Source organism: Chenopodium album, chromosome 19, assembly GCF_948465745.1.
Source record: "Chenopodium album chromosome 19, dcCheAlbu1.1, whole genome shotgun sequence".
In the NCBI taxonomy this organism is placed as follows: Eukaryota; Viridiplantae; Streptophyta; class Magnoliopsida; order Caryophyllales; family Amaranthaceae; genus Chenopodium; species Chenopodium album.
Genome location: NC_137852.1, coordinates 38654276 through 38671021, shown reverse-complemented (window position 1 = coordinate 38671021; position 16746 = coordinate 38654276). Strand labels below are relative to the sequence as shown.

The 16746-nt window shown below is 32.3% G+C and overlaps 1 protein-coding gene across 1 annotated transcript; it reads right to left on the bottom strand.

Moving 5' to 3' along the window:
• Positions 1 to 10169: 10169 nt before the first annotated feature.
• LOC145595846 (uncharacterized) lies at positions 10170 to 15451 on the bottom strand. Its single transcript, XM_081652282.1, has 4 exons — positions 15364 to 15451; positions 14742 to 14921; positions 11108 to 12539; positions 10170 to 10461 (listed from the first exon to the last, which is right to left on the bottom strand). Exons 1-3 carry the CDS (start codon positions 15379 to 15381, stop codon positions 11124 to 11126), a joined length of 1614 nt encoding a protein of 537 aa, XP_081508408.1. The 5' UTR covers positions 15382 to 15451; the 3' UTR covers positions 10170 to 10461; positions 11108 to 11123.
• Positions 15452 to 16746: the final 1295 nt, after the last annotated feature.

Below are 16746 nucleotides of genomic sequence, written 5' to 3'. Positions count from 1 at the left end.
TGTGAATATGGCAGTGTGTAGATGTTTTTCCTCTACTAAAACTTTCCTATCCATTTGTTTTAGTAATTCAAAGATATAGAGAAAATGATAAAAGAACTACTTAAGCAAAAAAGCTTAAAAGGTGTTGTCTAAATGTTTTGAAGGTTGTTTTATAAGGCAGGGGAAGAGTGAAATGATACATGGAATCTACCTGACCTAGGATGAAGTACAGAGTATATAAGTAGGGAGCAATGAGCATGCTTACCAAAATTATTTTTTATTTGCACATGCTCACAATAATAAGGCACCATTTTTTATGGTTAGTTAATTATATTCAAATTCCAAATGTCATTCTAATTATTAGTTTAAATTCATACTTCTATAAAACTAGATTCAAATTTAGTTTTAATCGATAGTTATCATTTTTCAGTTATGATTATTAAAGTTTATATTTTCAATCATTACAAAATGCTAAATTATGCTTCTATAAGTGATGAATTCTAGATTTTTAGGTATCATTATTTGTCATAAGTTATACATATTTCGTTATTACTCATTAGTCATTTATACAACTACCTCCGTCCCCGAAAGAACGGCCCATTTGGTTTAATTTTAGTCCCAAAAAGAATGACCCATTTGCATTAAAGACCCACCAATTTGCAATAATATTTGTGCAAAATTAGCTTCCCCATATAAAAATTTGATTTTCCATATAATTTTATTACTTTGTCTCTCTATTTTATACAAACCCTATGTAAATTTATATTTTCAATATACTTTTACTTCCTTTTATTTAACTTTCTTAATACCCGCGTAATCAACCCAAATGGGTCAATCTTTCGGGCACGGAGGGAGTATCAAGTAACATTTATTTCCCGAACATTTTTATATGAACCACTATTATAAAATAATTAGTCAAATTAGCTCATATAAACAGCTATTAGCTGAAAGCTAACAACTAACCTCTTATTGTCACAGGGTATAAAACTTTGGTTGTTAATAGTTAAATTTGGTGTAATCGTAATGCTTACTCATTATGAATCAACATGATATGATTTATCTACCCTTTTTATTCATTATTGACTAACATATTAGTAAATTGTCTTAGCATATGCATCCAAGCATCTTTTAAATACAAGTATATATGAAGACAAGCATGTAGCATGTTGATGAAGTTGCAACAAAATGTTGAAGGCACTAAGGTTGGTTGGACGTGACAAAACTTCACAACTTTAACATGCTAATGTTAATGCTACTCCCTCCGTCCCTAAATTACATTCCTCCTTTCTATTTTTGGTATTCCAAAATTACATTCCTCCTTTCTATCTTTGGTAAGTTTTTTTTAGTAAATCAACTCTCTTTTTTTGTTTTACATTTAATGCTTTCTCACTCATCCTTACCTAATCTCACTCATAATCCCACTGCCAAATTACAATGAATATGATTGGTTAAAAATTTTCAATTAGGAGCATGTGATTGGTCCTTTTTTTTTTGCAAAGGATTGATGACATGTCATGAGTAATAACTATTCTATCTTTGTCCTTCCCATTGCATTATCTAATTATTGTTATTTGTCTTATTCTTCTCTCCTTAATTCCCGTGCAAATTTCCAAAGAGGAATGTAATTTAGGGACGGAGGGAGTAATATAAAAAAAGTGGGATGAGCATGACATTGAAATATCAAATGCCAAGTAGTAATTGTAATCTAGTTCTTGAAGAAATGTACAAGTTGAATTTAATAAAGTGTAAGAGAAAGTAAGAAAAGAATGTTGGAAGATGGCAGTGAGCCGTAATGATCAAGGGAAGTCAGAGAGTGAGATGGTGATGTGTGCAGCTTATTTTGGGGGACACAAAAACACACTCCTCCACTCATTTACTCTGTTTAATTTTTTTATTTTAAAATATGCTCTTCTTTTGTTATCATTGCGCTTCCTTAGTTTTTTTTTTTTTTTTTAACTGTCTCCTAGTGTTGGTTTTCCCACCTTTTTGTATCTTCTGTTCTTTTTTTCTATCCCAGCTTAAAGGTGTCAAGGAAATGCGTGGTTCCTGCCGGCGGATGCACGATTCGAATGGTGCATCCCTTTAAAAGAAAGGCGGAAAGAACAATATATAGAAATGTAAAGAATATTTAGTTAAAGTGAAAAAAAAACATGTTATAAAATTGTAAAGAACATTGCATAGAAATGTAAAGAACATTTAGTTAAAGTGAAAAGAACGCGTTATAAAATTGTGAATAACATAACATGCTGTTAAATAATTAATGTTCTTTATCTTCATGTTTTTTGATTGTCTGTATAATGTACTTTTATTTGTGACATAATGTTAATTGTTTATTTTGAAATGTTTTTTGAATTTTTTCTTTAGATTATGGTGGTTGAATAAAAATAATGTTAAATAGTTAAATAACTAATGTTGTTTATATTCATGTTCTTTGATTGTCAGTATAATGTACTTTTATTTGTGACATAATATTAATTGTTTATTTTAAAATGTTCTTTGAATTTTGTCTTTAGTTTATGGTGGTTGAATTAAAATAATGTTCATTACATTATATTATCATTAGAAGTGATCAAAAGTTTAGGTCAGGCCGAGCCTTAACATAATATTCGTGCCCAAACCCGAAAAATGTAGCGGGCTTTTCGAGCCGGATTTGGATTTTTAACTAAGAATGCATTTTTAGGGTTGCCTAAAACCGCCCTACTTTCTGGTCGGATTAGACCGGGCCGAAGTTGATCACCTCTAATTATCATGTTCTTTATTAAAATTACGAATGTTCTTTAGATATATGGATGTTTTTTTTTTTACAAATAAAATAGTTATATGTTCTTTACAAAACAACTATATGTTCATTACAATAAAACTATATATGATGTTCTTTGTAAAATAGCTATATGTTATTTACAAAACAATTGTATGTTCTTTATTGAACAACTAAATGTTCATTCCGCCTTTTTTTAAGAAAAAAAACGGATGCACGGAGCATTGTGCATCCGCCTCTATGGAAAAAATTTCAGTGTCAAGGGTGTCTGGGTCAGATTCGGTGAAATTGGATTGAATTGAGTCTCTTTTAGAATCGAGCCATGTTAAATTATTATTGTCTATAAAAGTTAAAATCTTAAATTGATTTTTTACAATCGGTTTAGGGTCGAATTAATTGAATCAGCCTTTTAACATATAACCTAACTATGAGCCATATATCTTTAATTAGATTCCTTGGGTGACTGTAATGTAATGACCTTAGGCCTTGTTCTTTTGAGCTTCTGGGCAGAGCAGAGCAGATTTCAAGATAGCAGAGCAGAGCCAAGCCGAGCCGAGCCAAGCCTTTCAACATTATTATTAATACTATTATTATTATTATTATTATTATTATTATTATTATTATTATTATTATTATTGTCATTGTCATTGTCATTGTCATTGTCATTGTCATTGTCATTAAGTGCATGTACCATTGATTTAGGTGAGTGAAAACATAAATATATGTGTACCATATATATTTAGCATATGTTAATAGTAGAAAGAAAAAAGACAATGGTTTACTTATATTTATTTCACAAAAATTTTAAAATAAAATGATTTAATGAGTAATAATGATTTTACTTATAAATTTGTCTTAATCATATATTTTTAACACTAAAAATAATAATGATATACAAAGTACTACTTGAAAATAAGCTTTTTTTTGTAATTCCTAAATTGTATGGAAAGATTTGAAAAATAATTTAACTCAATGAACTAACCATTAATACCCACATAAAATGTTTCTACACATTGTGATTCTAATATTAAATATTTATAAAAGAAATTGTTATTAATTATTATTATTATTATTATTATTTATTTTGAAAGAATTGTTATAATTATTAGAAATTATTAATTAATAATATTATTAAATATTAATTCTTAATAGTTTGAATTATTAAATATTATTATTGATAATTATTATCATTAATTATTATGATTAAATATATTAATTATTATTAATATTAATAATTATTAAAATTATTTTTAATATTAATAATTATTATAGTTATTCAGAATAATAAATTATTATCATCGATACAATATTAATTATTATTATTGAATATTAATTATTAATATTGTTATATATTATTAATTATTATTTGAAAATAGGCAGAGCATATTTCTTTTGAGTAGAGCAGATTTAATTTGAGCAGAGCAGAGCAGAGCAAAGCAAAGCAAAGCATAGCAGCTCTAAAGAACGGGGCCTTAGCTTAGAGACTTGTAACAACATAAATAATTACTCGATACATACCATAGGCATTAGGCAATAGGCACAAACATTAGCTGTTGCAACTTGTGCTTATAGGCCTTAAATACTGATGAAGGGGCCTTAAATGTGTTTGAATATTTTTAATTTTTAAAGATACATTGAGGAGTTTAATTAGGTACGTCTTCTCGTAAGATCGTGACCTAAACTATCAAGGAGCAAAAAATAAGAAAATTTACTATCTAAAAACGGATCTATATCTTGATGAGTCACAATAGAGTAGCCAAGAGAGGCAACATAGTCTACTGCCCGATTGCCTTCCCGATAGATGTGTCTTGTTTGAAAACTTGTAAAAGAATCCAAAATAGCCTTGACATCTGCCATAAGAAGCTGAAGTTTCCATGGACAGCTAAAATGACCCTGCAAAATATTAGTAAGATTATCGCCTTCAATAAAAATATCAAAAATATTAAATTCCCTAACAAGAAGGAGGCCACTTCAAAGGGCAATAGCTTCGGCAAGGAAGGCCGAACAAGAACCTAAATTATAAGTTCGACTTGTAAGGTGATCCCGAATTACCACACCAGCAGTAGCAGAATTCTGATAAAATTAAGTTTACAAAAGCCGAAAGGGGGAGGAGACCATGAGACTTAAATTGGAGGGGAAGGAGGAGGCAGCTGTAATACCCCATATTTTTAATGTATTTTATAAATTTTTTTGTTTAATTATAAAATATATTTTGGGTCAAACCATTTTAATTATTGGATTATAGATAAAGCAAGTATTTATATTTGGGTCAACAAGTATTTAATCCAAATGTAGCCCATCTTTCTTATGAACCCAATCATCCTATTTTTACTTTTGGGCCACCTATTTCATCCTTTAAAGTCCATTATTTTTATGAAGCCCAAACCTACCCTAACCTACTCTACACTATATTTTTTTTTTTGAGAGACCTACTCTACACTATAAATATTCCATTTATCCCCAAAAATTTTCCCACACAAAAAGGTTAGTCTTATTTTCTATCTCCTCTTGTTTTAATTATTGTTCGAACAATTCATAATTTGGGTTTTTGATTTTAATTGTTTAAATAAGATTAGTATGTTTGGTAATTGTATTTTAATGATTAAAGATTGTAAATTTTAAATAATAAAGTGTTTTATTTTCAGATTTCATAAAATTATAAGTTAGGGTTTTAAAATTATTAAAGACTTGATTTTTAGGGTTTTTATGAACAATTGATTTAGGGCTTTTATAGTAATGATATTTTGGAAATTTTGGTGATTATAACTACTAATTAGTTTAACTTAATTCCAGATTATTTTGAACACATAAATTCGTGTTTTAATTTTTAGATTTCCGTTCGTTAATATTAATCCCGTATTAATCCCGATCAGGTTCCAAGCTCATCCGATTTTGATAAAAAAAAAGTAGTGTTTTTCATGTGGAAACAACGTTTAAAGAAAGATTCACTACCTTTGGTAGTGAGCACCACCCTCTCATGGCCAAATTCAGCCTCTAAGTATGATTTTCGGGCAGTTTTTGGTTTTTAACGAAGTTTTTTTTAAATTTTATCCTTGAGTTTAAAGGATAAGAGATAATTTAATTTTTCTATGGATAATTTAAGTATGAAGATGTATTTTGATGAAGTTTTAAAGGGGTTTTTGATTAGTTTAAAATGCTGGAATTTTATTTAAAGTAGTATAATTGTGATTTTAATAAAAGGGTGTGATAACCTATTAAAAAGGAATTTAATTAGAGGTTTTAAAATAATTTTCAGATTATTTTAAATGGTTTAAAGTGAGTTTAAGTTGCTGGAAATTGTGTATACAAGGGTAATTAATTTAGTATTATTGTCCCTTTATGTAGGAGACTTGATTCGAAAATTGTTGTAGTATTTTCGGCCACTTTATGGGCTTAATTGAGGTACGTTCGCGTACTTAGCATAATTATGTTGATGTAGTAGCATGCTAAATGTGTTTGATTGATTTCAAGTAATGTCATGCTAGGTTTGGAATGAAAATTATGATTTGAATGTTATTGGTGATTGGATTATGAAGCATGATTTATTTATGATGGATTATTGATTGGAAAATAGTAGCTTGAATATTATTTATGAACCACATATTTATTTATGGCATGATAAAGAGCATGTTTAATTAAACTAATTGTTTAATTTGGTTTGGAATATTGATAAGGATTATGGTTCATATAATTTTTATTGATGCTTTAAGCATGAGGAAGGAGCTATATAAGTGTCTATGTACACGAGGAATAAATAGTATGTTGGTGCCTTTGTGCACTTAAGGTGTTTTTAACACCGAGGGATAGGATTTTTTGGCGCTTTATGCGTTTAAGGTGTCTTTGACACTAAGGTAGAATTTAAAAGGGTTCAACATTAAATAATATGTGGTCACTAATTATTCAAGAATTAAATTGGTATGTTTGGTTGATTGAATAATTATTGATGATTGAATTGTTATGCTTTGAGAGTCATCACCAAGTCTAATAATACGTAAATAACGTAAAGTGAAAGAGATTACGCACCAAAACTCTTGGAACGTATATACCTTGAGTATGAACATATGGGGGGAGTTATGTGACTTTATATTTGATCATAACTACTAACGGAGTACAGGACGCTGTACATTCCTTTTTATTATTATTATGCACTGGAATTCCGCCACCTATGTGTGGCACAGGTTTGTCGCTGGCACGGTTAGCTCCCGTGTCAGTTAACCTCAATTTATTTGGGGGAGGTATAGTTGAAAACCCGTTCGTTGCGTAATCAACGCTAAATGAATTATTTAGTGTCTAGTATAAGTGTCTTGTTGATTGTTGTGAATGCTTGTAAACAGGTGTGTTGAGGTAAGTGTGTGTTGATAGGTAAAAGCATGTTAGTGTGTTTAATTACGCTTATGTACTCAGCTTTGCTGATTGAGTGTGTTTGTGTGTTTGGCCATGTCTTTATCTTGGTCCTATGATGACCCATTTTTAATGGAGAGTAGTAGGGACAAATAGAGATAAAATTTTTCAGGTTGAAGCATATTCATGACGGGGCATGAGTGAAGAGTGAATCATGCTAGTTTACGATGTGTTTTATGCTTTATTTATTTATGATACATTTTGTGTGGACTAACGCAAAGGTTTGGTTTTGGAACGGTATTGAATAAGGGCCTTTAATGGTTCCAAGTTGTAGTTTGATTTTATTTGACTTCGTTTGTTTTGGTTTTAAACTTTACTTACGTTTGGTTGTCTTTAAGTTGACTTGTTTTGAACGGATTTTAATTCTTAGTCTTCCGCTGTGTATCTTTGATAATTGCCTTAGCCGTTTTCACGGTGGCAGTAACGTCTTAGATATTCCTAAATCGTATTTTAAAGAGTAAAATAGGTATTTTTAAAGGAAAGGAATTTCTAGGGTGTTACAGCAGCGGTGGAGGTGACATACTCGGAAAGTGTATTGTGTCAAGAAGGGAACAAGATTCTCAATCCTTAAACATAGTGAAAGCTCGAATAAAAACACTATGAATAGTAGCAGAAGAGTTCTTAAAAATGACAGCGTTACGATGTTTTCAAATACTCTAATAGGATAGCTATCTTAGAAAGGAGTTTAGGTGAAGTGGACTTAATAGAGCAAGATAAATCATGGATCTGATTAATCTGAGGGATGCGACCAAGCCACTAAAGAACAAAAGAAGAAGACCAAAGACCCATAGAAAATGGACAAGAGAGGAAAAGATGATCTTGAAATTTACAATGATTAGAACACAGAGCACAATAACTCGGGACATTAATATTACGTGAATATAAATTATGACGAGTAGGAAGGCTGTTATTTAGAATTTGCCCAAGGAAAATCAAGATTGTAGGTGGAATATCCCATTTCCAAATCCAACGAAATTCCCGTTAGAGGTAGGATGGACATGAGAATGAGCAACCCAAGTAGCAGATTTGACAGTGAACTGACCATCTTTAGAGAGACTCTAACAAGGTTCATGGGAGGAGGGAAGGGGAATCCCTCTAACAGTACGCAGAAAAGGAACGTCTCAAGTATTATCATCAGTGATGATCCTATCAATTGTCATATCAATTTTCGCTGATTAGGGCCCAATTTGAGAAGGGCAATAAGATTGGTGTGAGCACACCAAATATCAACCCAAAAAAGGATAGAAAAACCATTTCCCACCTTCCACCGAAGTCCTCTATTTAAGAGAGGGCCGATTCGAAAAACTTTTTTCAAATCCAAGAGTCTATAGGCTAAGTACGATAGGAAAGGAATTGGGCTTTATGTAAATATTTAGCAGTGATATACTGACCCATAAGTTAGTTGGGTCAGATCCATAAGTTAGTTGGGTCAGATATAATCTTCCAACCAAGTTTAGCCAAGAAAGCAGAGTTAATAGCATTTGATTTACGAAGACCAAGACCCCCATGGGATTTAGTTTGACAAATTGTATCCCAAACAACCATAGGTAATCCTGCCTTTGCTGGGGACTGCTTCCAAAAGAAGTTTCTATTTAAACTATCAAGAGACAAAATAACAAAAGTAGGTAAACGAGCAGTGGTCATAGCATAGGAAGGTATAGCTTCAAGGTGGCTCTGAATGAGAACAACCTTTCCAGCTTTGGAAACTAAGTTGGAAGACCGTGAGTTCATTTTTTTTTTTTTTTTTTTCTGCTTTAGTAAGGATATGTTGAAAATTATCCTTACTGAACTTATTCGAGTTAAATAACACACCTAAATACCGGCCAAGAAAGGATTTAGGAGTCATATTAAAAGTGTTTGAATATAACAAATACAAGTATGTTGCACTAATAGAGTAAATATGATAAAGTGGTTCATTGGTAAAGTGCAAGTTCGGAAATGCTACTCAAGTATGGTTTTGGCCGAAATGTGGTAATTAACTGGCGGAATCGGGGTATTGGTCTTGTTTGACAAACATTAAAAGTTATTTAAGGTCCTACCTTGCAACCTTTTTAACAAGATTCTTTCTTACAAAATCACCAACATATATACATCATTTTTTCTTAAAATTTTCCAAAATAATATTTCTTCATTCCCTAATATTGCAACATGGATGAGTACACAGATTTTAAGAAGAGAAAAGAGATAGAGAGGAATAAAGTATGAACCCATGTGATGAGGAGAGAAAACATATATATGCAAATAAAGAAATACTATAATATTTGTGAAACTTCTTAGTAATGTGGAACGGAAGAAGTATTATTCTCTATTGACACCTTGGCGGCGTTTGCAAATTGCAACCCCACCATGGTAAGAGTCCACGTTGAACGACTTTGCTCAGGTTGAGGCTTCTACAATTCCACCATGGTAAGAGTCCACGTTGAACGACTCTGCTCAGGTTGAGGCTTCTACAATTCCACCATGGTAAGAGTCCACGTTGAACGACTCTGCTCAGGTTGAGGCTTCTACAATTCGTAGACACCAGCATTTGTCAAGAGTTACACAAGTATACTTTAGCTTTTGACACAAGGTGGTGGAGGTTGACATTGGCATGGTGGATCAAGTAGAGAGAAAGGAAGCAAGAAGTTAAAGAAGCAGTGGAAGTAGTGGAGGTGGGGTGTTGGTGTGCAAAGTGAGGGATGAGAGAATAGATGGTGGTGGCTATGATCTAGTGGTGCAGACATGCAGTTGTTTAATCAAGTGAGGACTGAGGGGTGGTGATGGTGGCTGCAACCTGGTGTCGCTAATGCAGTGGTAGTTGTAATGGGTGAATAAAAGAGACAGAGAGAAGGGAGGGGTAAAAAGGGTTATTAACATTCGCAGTATAGTATAACATGACAAGGAATGTATAGAGATAAAGACATGAAGTAATGTACATTTTTGTCTACTATGAACTTTGTAAAACTATTTAATCTGATTAATCTTTTTTATGTTTCCAATTAATTAACATGAAAGATCACTTCTTGACAGGAAAGACAAAAAGACAGATTAGACACTGTATTGCTGCTTTGCGAGTTGAAACAAGGTAGTAACACTAGTAAGAGGCTCAGTTACTACACATAGAGCTACCACTAAAAAAGTTTGGAAGATCATCAAGAATTGCTAAATCGGTCCACATCCATATAAAGTTCTTCAAGACCTCAATAAGACAGTAAGCCTTGGCTGTTCCTTCAAGAAACTGAAGTAAGAAAAGGCAAGAGAGAGAATTTACATCTGCCAGTCATGGATCAGTACTCCTATGTTTGCTATGTCCACCAACACCTCGTTCCAGTCAACTATATAAGCTGCAAAATAAATAAGAATGAAGCCAAATATCAGTTAAAAAAATGCATGCCAAACTTATCATTGTCAATATATAGATTCATAGTAGGCCGAGAAAGATTGAGTTGGCTTGCTAGCTCAGCTTAGCTTGACAGCTCAGATCCTAATTCATGTTAATCCTGGAAACATTAAGCTCCATTCAGGTCATATGACTCGAATGGAGCTTGCCAAGCTCAGATAACTCAAAGCTTGAGCCAAGCTCAAGAAATAAGTTGCAATCAAGTTAGTTCTACTCCTTGCCTCTACATTCATAGAGCTAGATTATTGTGGATATATTGGTATCCTTTACTAACATTAACAGAACTACATACACACTGACACAAGCTTCTTATGAGAAATTTTATAAATAATAAGGTTGAGCTATGTATGAGCTTTTCAAGTTGCACCCAAGTCTCCCCAACTTAACTCATTTTAGGTACCGAGTAGAACTAATTACTTTGCTAACCAAGATGCATCGATTATCCAGACATAATGTATCATAAAAGTTTTAACAAACATGGAAAACCTACACAGCTACACAATAAATGTAGAGATTAAAGGATAATCTGAATATTTTAGACATGAAATTTCACTTGAAAGGGGGTAAAGAAAACCAGACGAGCAACTTACTTCATTTTTCCACTATCTACATGCATTTCATCTTAGAAATACCATTTTCCATCACAGCAACATCAGTTGGATTTTCTAATCCCCTCTTTGCTGTGTCCCTATCATGAAGGATGTTCTCATCAATTTTTCCCAAAACAGTCTTTCGGCGCTTTCTATGGAATGTAAATTTCAGAACTCTGTCTCTCCCAGCTAACGGACAGTGACTGCTACCAAATTCTTCTGAGATAGGCACATCAATCAGCAATGAATCCTGTAGGGCATCATCAGGAATAGTATGGGACTTATCAATTAAAGCCTCTTTTGTACCATTTCCTTCTTCAGCACACACCACATTCTTGAGTAATTGACAATGACTGCTGCCGAATCCTTTTGCAATAGGCACATCAACCAGCACTGAATCCTGTAATGCACCATCAGTAACAGTATGTGATTTATCCCATGAATCCTCTCTGGTTTCTGCACCATTTCCTTCTCCAGCACATGCTACATCCTCAAAATTACAGCCCAAGTTCAAGTCATCAGATTCTGACACACAACAAACCTTAATCTTCTTAGGATTCATTTCAACTAGGCCCATTGGGAACTCAACAGGCACGTTCACAACACTGGAACATCGTTTCAATGGACCATGAAAATGCTGCAATCGTGTTTTTTCAAACTTTTTACGAGAACCCTGCAAGGAAGCAATTGCTTCCCTGTATTTGGCATTTTTTCGAGTAGATCTGCGAAGAGATTTGACAGCTTGGTCTTCGTAACAGCTGCTATGCTGTGCTAACTGTCTCAATGGAATATTCTTGACATTACTCTGATTAGTCTTGGAAAAAATGTTAACACTATCATTTTCATGCTGCCTGCAAAACAATGTTTCCTCTGCATTGGCTGTTGACTGAATGTTTAGCAAATTTTTTGGATCTTCAGATTGTGAACTAGGCAGCATTACATTTGGCAAGTTTCCTTGAAATGCGCATATCCTTTGTGCTGATCCATTTCTGCATAAATCAGTTTCCCTGTTTTGCATTATGATGGAACTACAATCATCATTAGGAGCATGAAGTTGATTCAAATGTGAACTAGCAGATAGGTCAGCATCATTCATGTCTTGAAAAAACCTATAATTAAGTGCTGTTGTATGTAGAGACACAGCTTTCTTCTCATTATCTACCAATCCAGAATTTGTATCTGAGACCTGATATATGAAAGAATGAGGAACATTATCTTGAGGCGCACATTCTTGAACAGGCTCATTGGTCACAAGGATATGATTATTACTCAGAGGCTTTTCCTGGGTTTGCCTCATGATCTCCAATTGCTCCTGTACTTGACTGAACTCATCCCTGAGATCTACAATGATTCCCTCAGCCTCGCAGAGCTGTGCTTCAAGCTCTTCGATTTTCATTTCTTGTTTTAAAGATCTAGCTTCTGCCTCCATAAGCTGCAAAAATATGTATTTTTTTCTATCAACTCCACACTATCAATCAATCATCTCATGAAAAAATTAATCAATGTATTTCAAATCAATTCAGTAATAATTTAACTAAGGACAAGCTTAATAAGATGCTAGCGAATGTCTAGGTGTAGCTTGCATAACAACGTAGCTGAAAGTCAAGACGTGCTTCATTGAAAAATTAGCACAAACCATAACATCATTCCTACCTATATCAAAGCCAAATCCTTTTAACACAGAATTTGAACCTTCATGACTATTAAGGCAAATATACATTGTTCTCCACAGGTACCAGATGATGAACTACCAATCCAGTTCCACTTATCTTCAGTTTTGAATTTTACTCGTATTCAGATTGACATTGTTATGAAGCTGTGCGCACCCAAGAATTCATTCATAATATCTGTTAGTCATTCCTGGGATGCAGTGAGTCTAATGACTTTCTCATATGAAGCTTTTTTTTTTTAATAATCTGATTCACTTAAATTTTCTTAAATTTCATTAAGATGCATTATTATATTCCTATTATTATAAACCCCTTGCAAATTGAATCAAAATGCTGTTGCTACAAGAGTACCACCTTTGCAATTTTAATGAACTAAATCATCCAATTGACTGAATTTAATGCTACCACTTTCTATTGTCATGAGGAAAAAATAACTCTCAAGCTACACTAAGTTTTTCAAAATCTCTTTACTATATCTGTGCTTCTTATTTATTGGAAGTATGTTCAAGATGTGAATAGCATTTAGATAAAAGGTCTGATGGAAATAATTTCTCCAATATCTGATATTTCTTACCCCTTCGCAGGTAAGAGCCTTTCTAAAGGCATTGAGGAAATGACAATGTTGATGCTAAATTTTAATTGTTTTATCTTGATAAAAAGATTCCCTCAAAAAAATATATATAAATAAATAAATAAAATAAAATAAAATCTTAACACAAAGAGATTTGGTATAGCATACATAATTATATTGCAAACTTAATGGAGAATAGGCTTAGCAGATTCCTAGACCCTTCTAAATAGATCACGAGTCAGTCAAGACATTAGTCTCCGACTCTCCCCATTAATATGAATCCCGACCATTTTGACAAGATTTACAAAAGATGCCAAAAGTATTTCACACTACTTCTGCAGTATATATATTAGCAAAATTACATAAACATTGTATCAGGTTGAGCATCAATGTGAATGAACCTACAAGGCTACAAGTCACTTTATTGTGCTCTAGTAAAGACAAAGAACCCGAATGATGGGAGAACCCTGTCTATCGTTTGGTAACCCATGCCCTTAGAAGCTTCGATTGCTCCAAAAAGGAAAACTTTGCAAACTTCATGGTACCCAATTGAGGTTACCGGCTTTGAGGCCAATGCTCATCACTAGTAGATCATACCTAAGAGCCTCACATTTGTCAAGTAGTACCTTTAGCCATTAATGACCATACCTTTGAGGTCATTACGTTCAAGGAAGTAGTATGGTCATTACATTTGAGTAAGGAAGTAGATCATACTATATCCAACACCATAAAAAGAAGAATAGGATGCTCCTCATTATTAGGTTAACGAATGTACAGTCCAAAAAGTCTCTCAAAAAAAAAAATGTACAGTCCAAAAAGGACATTAGATAAATGATCCAATTGATTATATTGGAGCCTAAAGTTTCTTTCACATCCCTAATTACAATTTTGAGGATAGTCCAAACTCCAACCTATCATAAGCAAAAAAAGGGAAATTCTAGCATTAAAGGTGCATTTACTAGACAGAGTTTCCTAAAAGATAAACACCACACTAATACATATCTATATATCTAGTCATACCAGTTACACCTAGTGCCTCAGCTTATTTTTGTTCATTCAATTGCTTCATCAGCCAAGATGTACCTTATATATCTATAATATCAACTCCAAACAATACAAACAGAAATTCATAAAAACAGCCATTTCAAACCCCTTTCCCAAAAGCAAAGAAGTCAAAGAAAGCTAACAAAATTAAATCAAAAACACTTAAAAAAACATTAGTCCACCCCAAAAAAGATAGGATAAACAGAATTACTAGAAATTCTTAAATTCTTAACCATAAAACTTCAAATCCAACAAAACCCAGTTCAATAAAACAATAATCAATCCAATAAAATATAGAAAAGCAGCAAATTTACCAAATTAAAATCAAAATAAGGAATTATAATATTACCATGGAATTAAAATGATCTTTTAAACGAAGAAGCATATTAAGAGACTCCTCTTTCAAAGAAACCAATTGCTGGTGAAAGCTAAGAGCTTTGCGTTCTGCCGCCATAACTCTTGCTGCTGCTTCTTTTGAAGTGTTCATTATTACCTCTGCATATACTTTCTTCAATGCCTCCATTTTCATCTGCAACCCCAATACACCATTTCAGACCCAAATTTCATCCAAAAATAAATAAGTTAAACAACAAATTAGAAATTGTGTGTCAAACAAATGAGTATGTAGTAACTAAAATAATCAATTTAGACCCAAGATCACAACAAACAAATAACACAAATTCTATTTATAAAAAAATTATAAAGATTACTACCAAAATTCTCAAAAATTAGATACAAACTAATTAATAACTTACAAAATCATTTCAAACCCAAGACCAAAAACAGAAAAGGGTGACATAAATTAATAACAAAATTTAATTTTGATGTTGAAAATTCTGCAACCCAGATCATTATTACATAATTAAATACCCAAAACTCACAATTTTTAATATTTTTCACAATAGAGATTAAATATATACGATTAATAACAAATTACTGGATATTATTACAAGAATTGTACAAATAATTACCTGAGAATCGTCTGCCATTGAAGGAAAATGGTTGAGTTCTTGAGTTGAGTGAGTGTGGGTAGTGGAGTGAGGTCGTGTAGAGTGTTGTTTCCCCCCTTTTTTCACTGTACTGGTACTGGTATTTAGTATGAAATTACTGTATTACCCTTTATTTGAGATTGATTTTACGAGACAAGTTTTCAGTTGTGAAGTGTAAATTGGTTGTTAATTCGTCGTTTTAATGAAGTTGATGATTGAAACGACGTGTTTAAGAAGGTGAGATACTGAGATGTGCTTTTATGGCGCTTTATTGTAATGTGATTCACGATTATAACCTTTTAGGCGCTAAAACTTAAAATAATGAATGAGTAATTGTCTAATTGAGTAGAATTGTTTAAATGCCACGCTTGTTAAATTAAGCTAATTTTGAATTAGGACAATTAAGATTTAGCTTGTATCAGATTATTTGATCTGAATTATCTAATTCAATATATCATATTAAATTGTTAGTGATTGTATAATTTAATTGGGGGTGGCTTTTTGGGTGACCTATGATACTAGGATCAATAGGTAGTAATTGCTTTGTGTCATAGTTGTTGAACATGACCTACATTAAAATTGGCTTGATCTATGTAAAATCTACAGTATCGAGGTCATGTTATATCTGTTTCATTCCAAATCGATCAATAACATAATATTAAAACAGACATCGGAAATGACACGTGTAACTTTCTGGTGTTGTTTTTTCTCTTCAAAAACCACTTTCCTGAAATAAATATATCCGAACTTAATTTTTCTTTTTATATCTTTTTGATTGATAGCTTATTCAAGACAATTAAATTTTATATTTTAATTTATATATTATAATAGAAATTAAAGATTCTTAGGATCTCCTGGAATCGGGAGAGAAGCTCTAACCACTTGAGCTATCCCTCGCTCTCATAAATCTATAACTACATTTTATATTATATTATATTATATTAATTAATATAATATATTAAAAGTGAAACCAGGAATGACATGCATGTATCGTCTTCTTTTTAAAAATTTCCTGCTTTGGCCAAAGTTTCTTAAAGAATATTTAATACTATGCAATAATATTTCCCTTACTATTTGGTATCTATATTTCATTTATACACACTACTATGCAATAATTATACTAATAATAACAATGAAAGTTAACGTGCATGGCACGGGACCTAATCTAGTTGAATTATATTCTTGTCATGTTATATTGAATCAATCTAGATTCAATTAAGTTCGAGTCTATTCAAGTTTAATTTGAGTTTTATTGAGTTTTATCAAACTTGGGCACCATTCAATTTTGAACTTAGGTTGTCTTAAGTCCGGTTTAAATGGTTTTATGGGAAGTGAATTCAAATCTGAGTCTACTTTAGGGTGGTA

Bases quoted from the DNA above. Each gene is read 5' to 3' on its own strand.
- LOC145595846 (XM_081652282.1), bottom strand. The intron at 12,540-14,741 runs GTAATATTATAA...ATATTTTTGCAG, and splicing joins AAGATCATTTTAATTCCATG to CTTATGGAGGCAGAAGCTAG.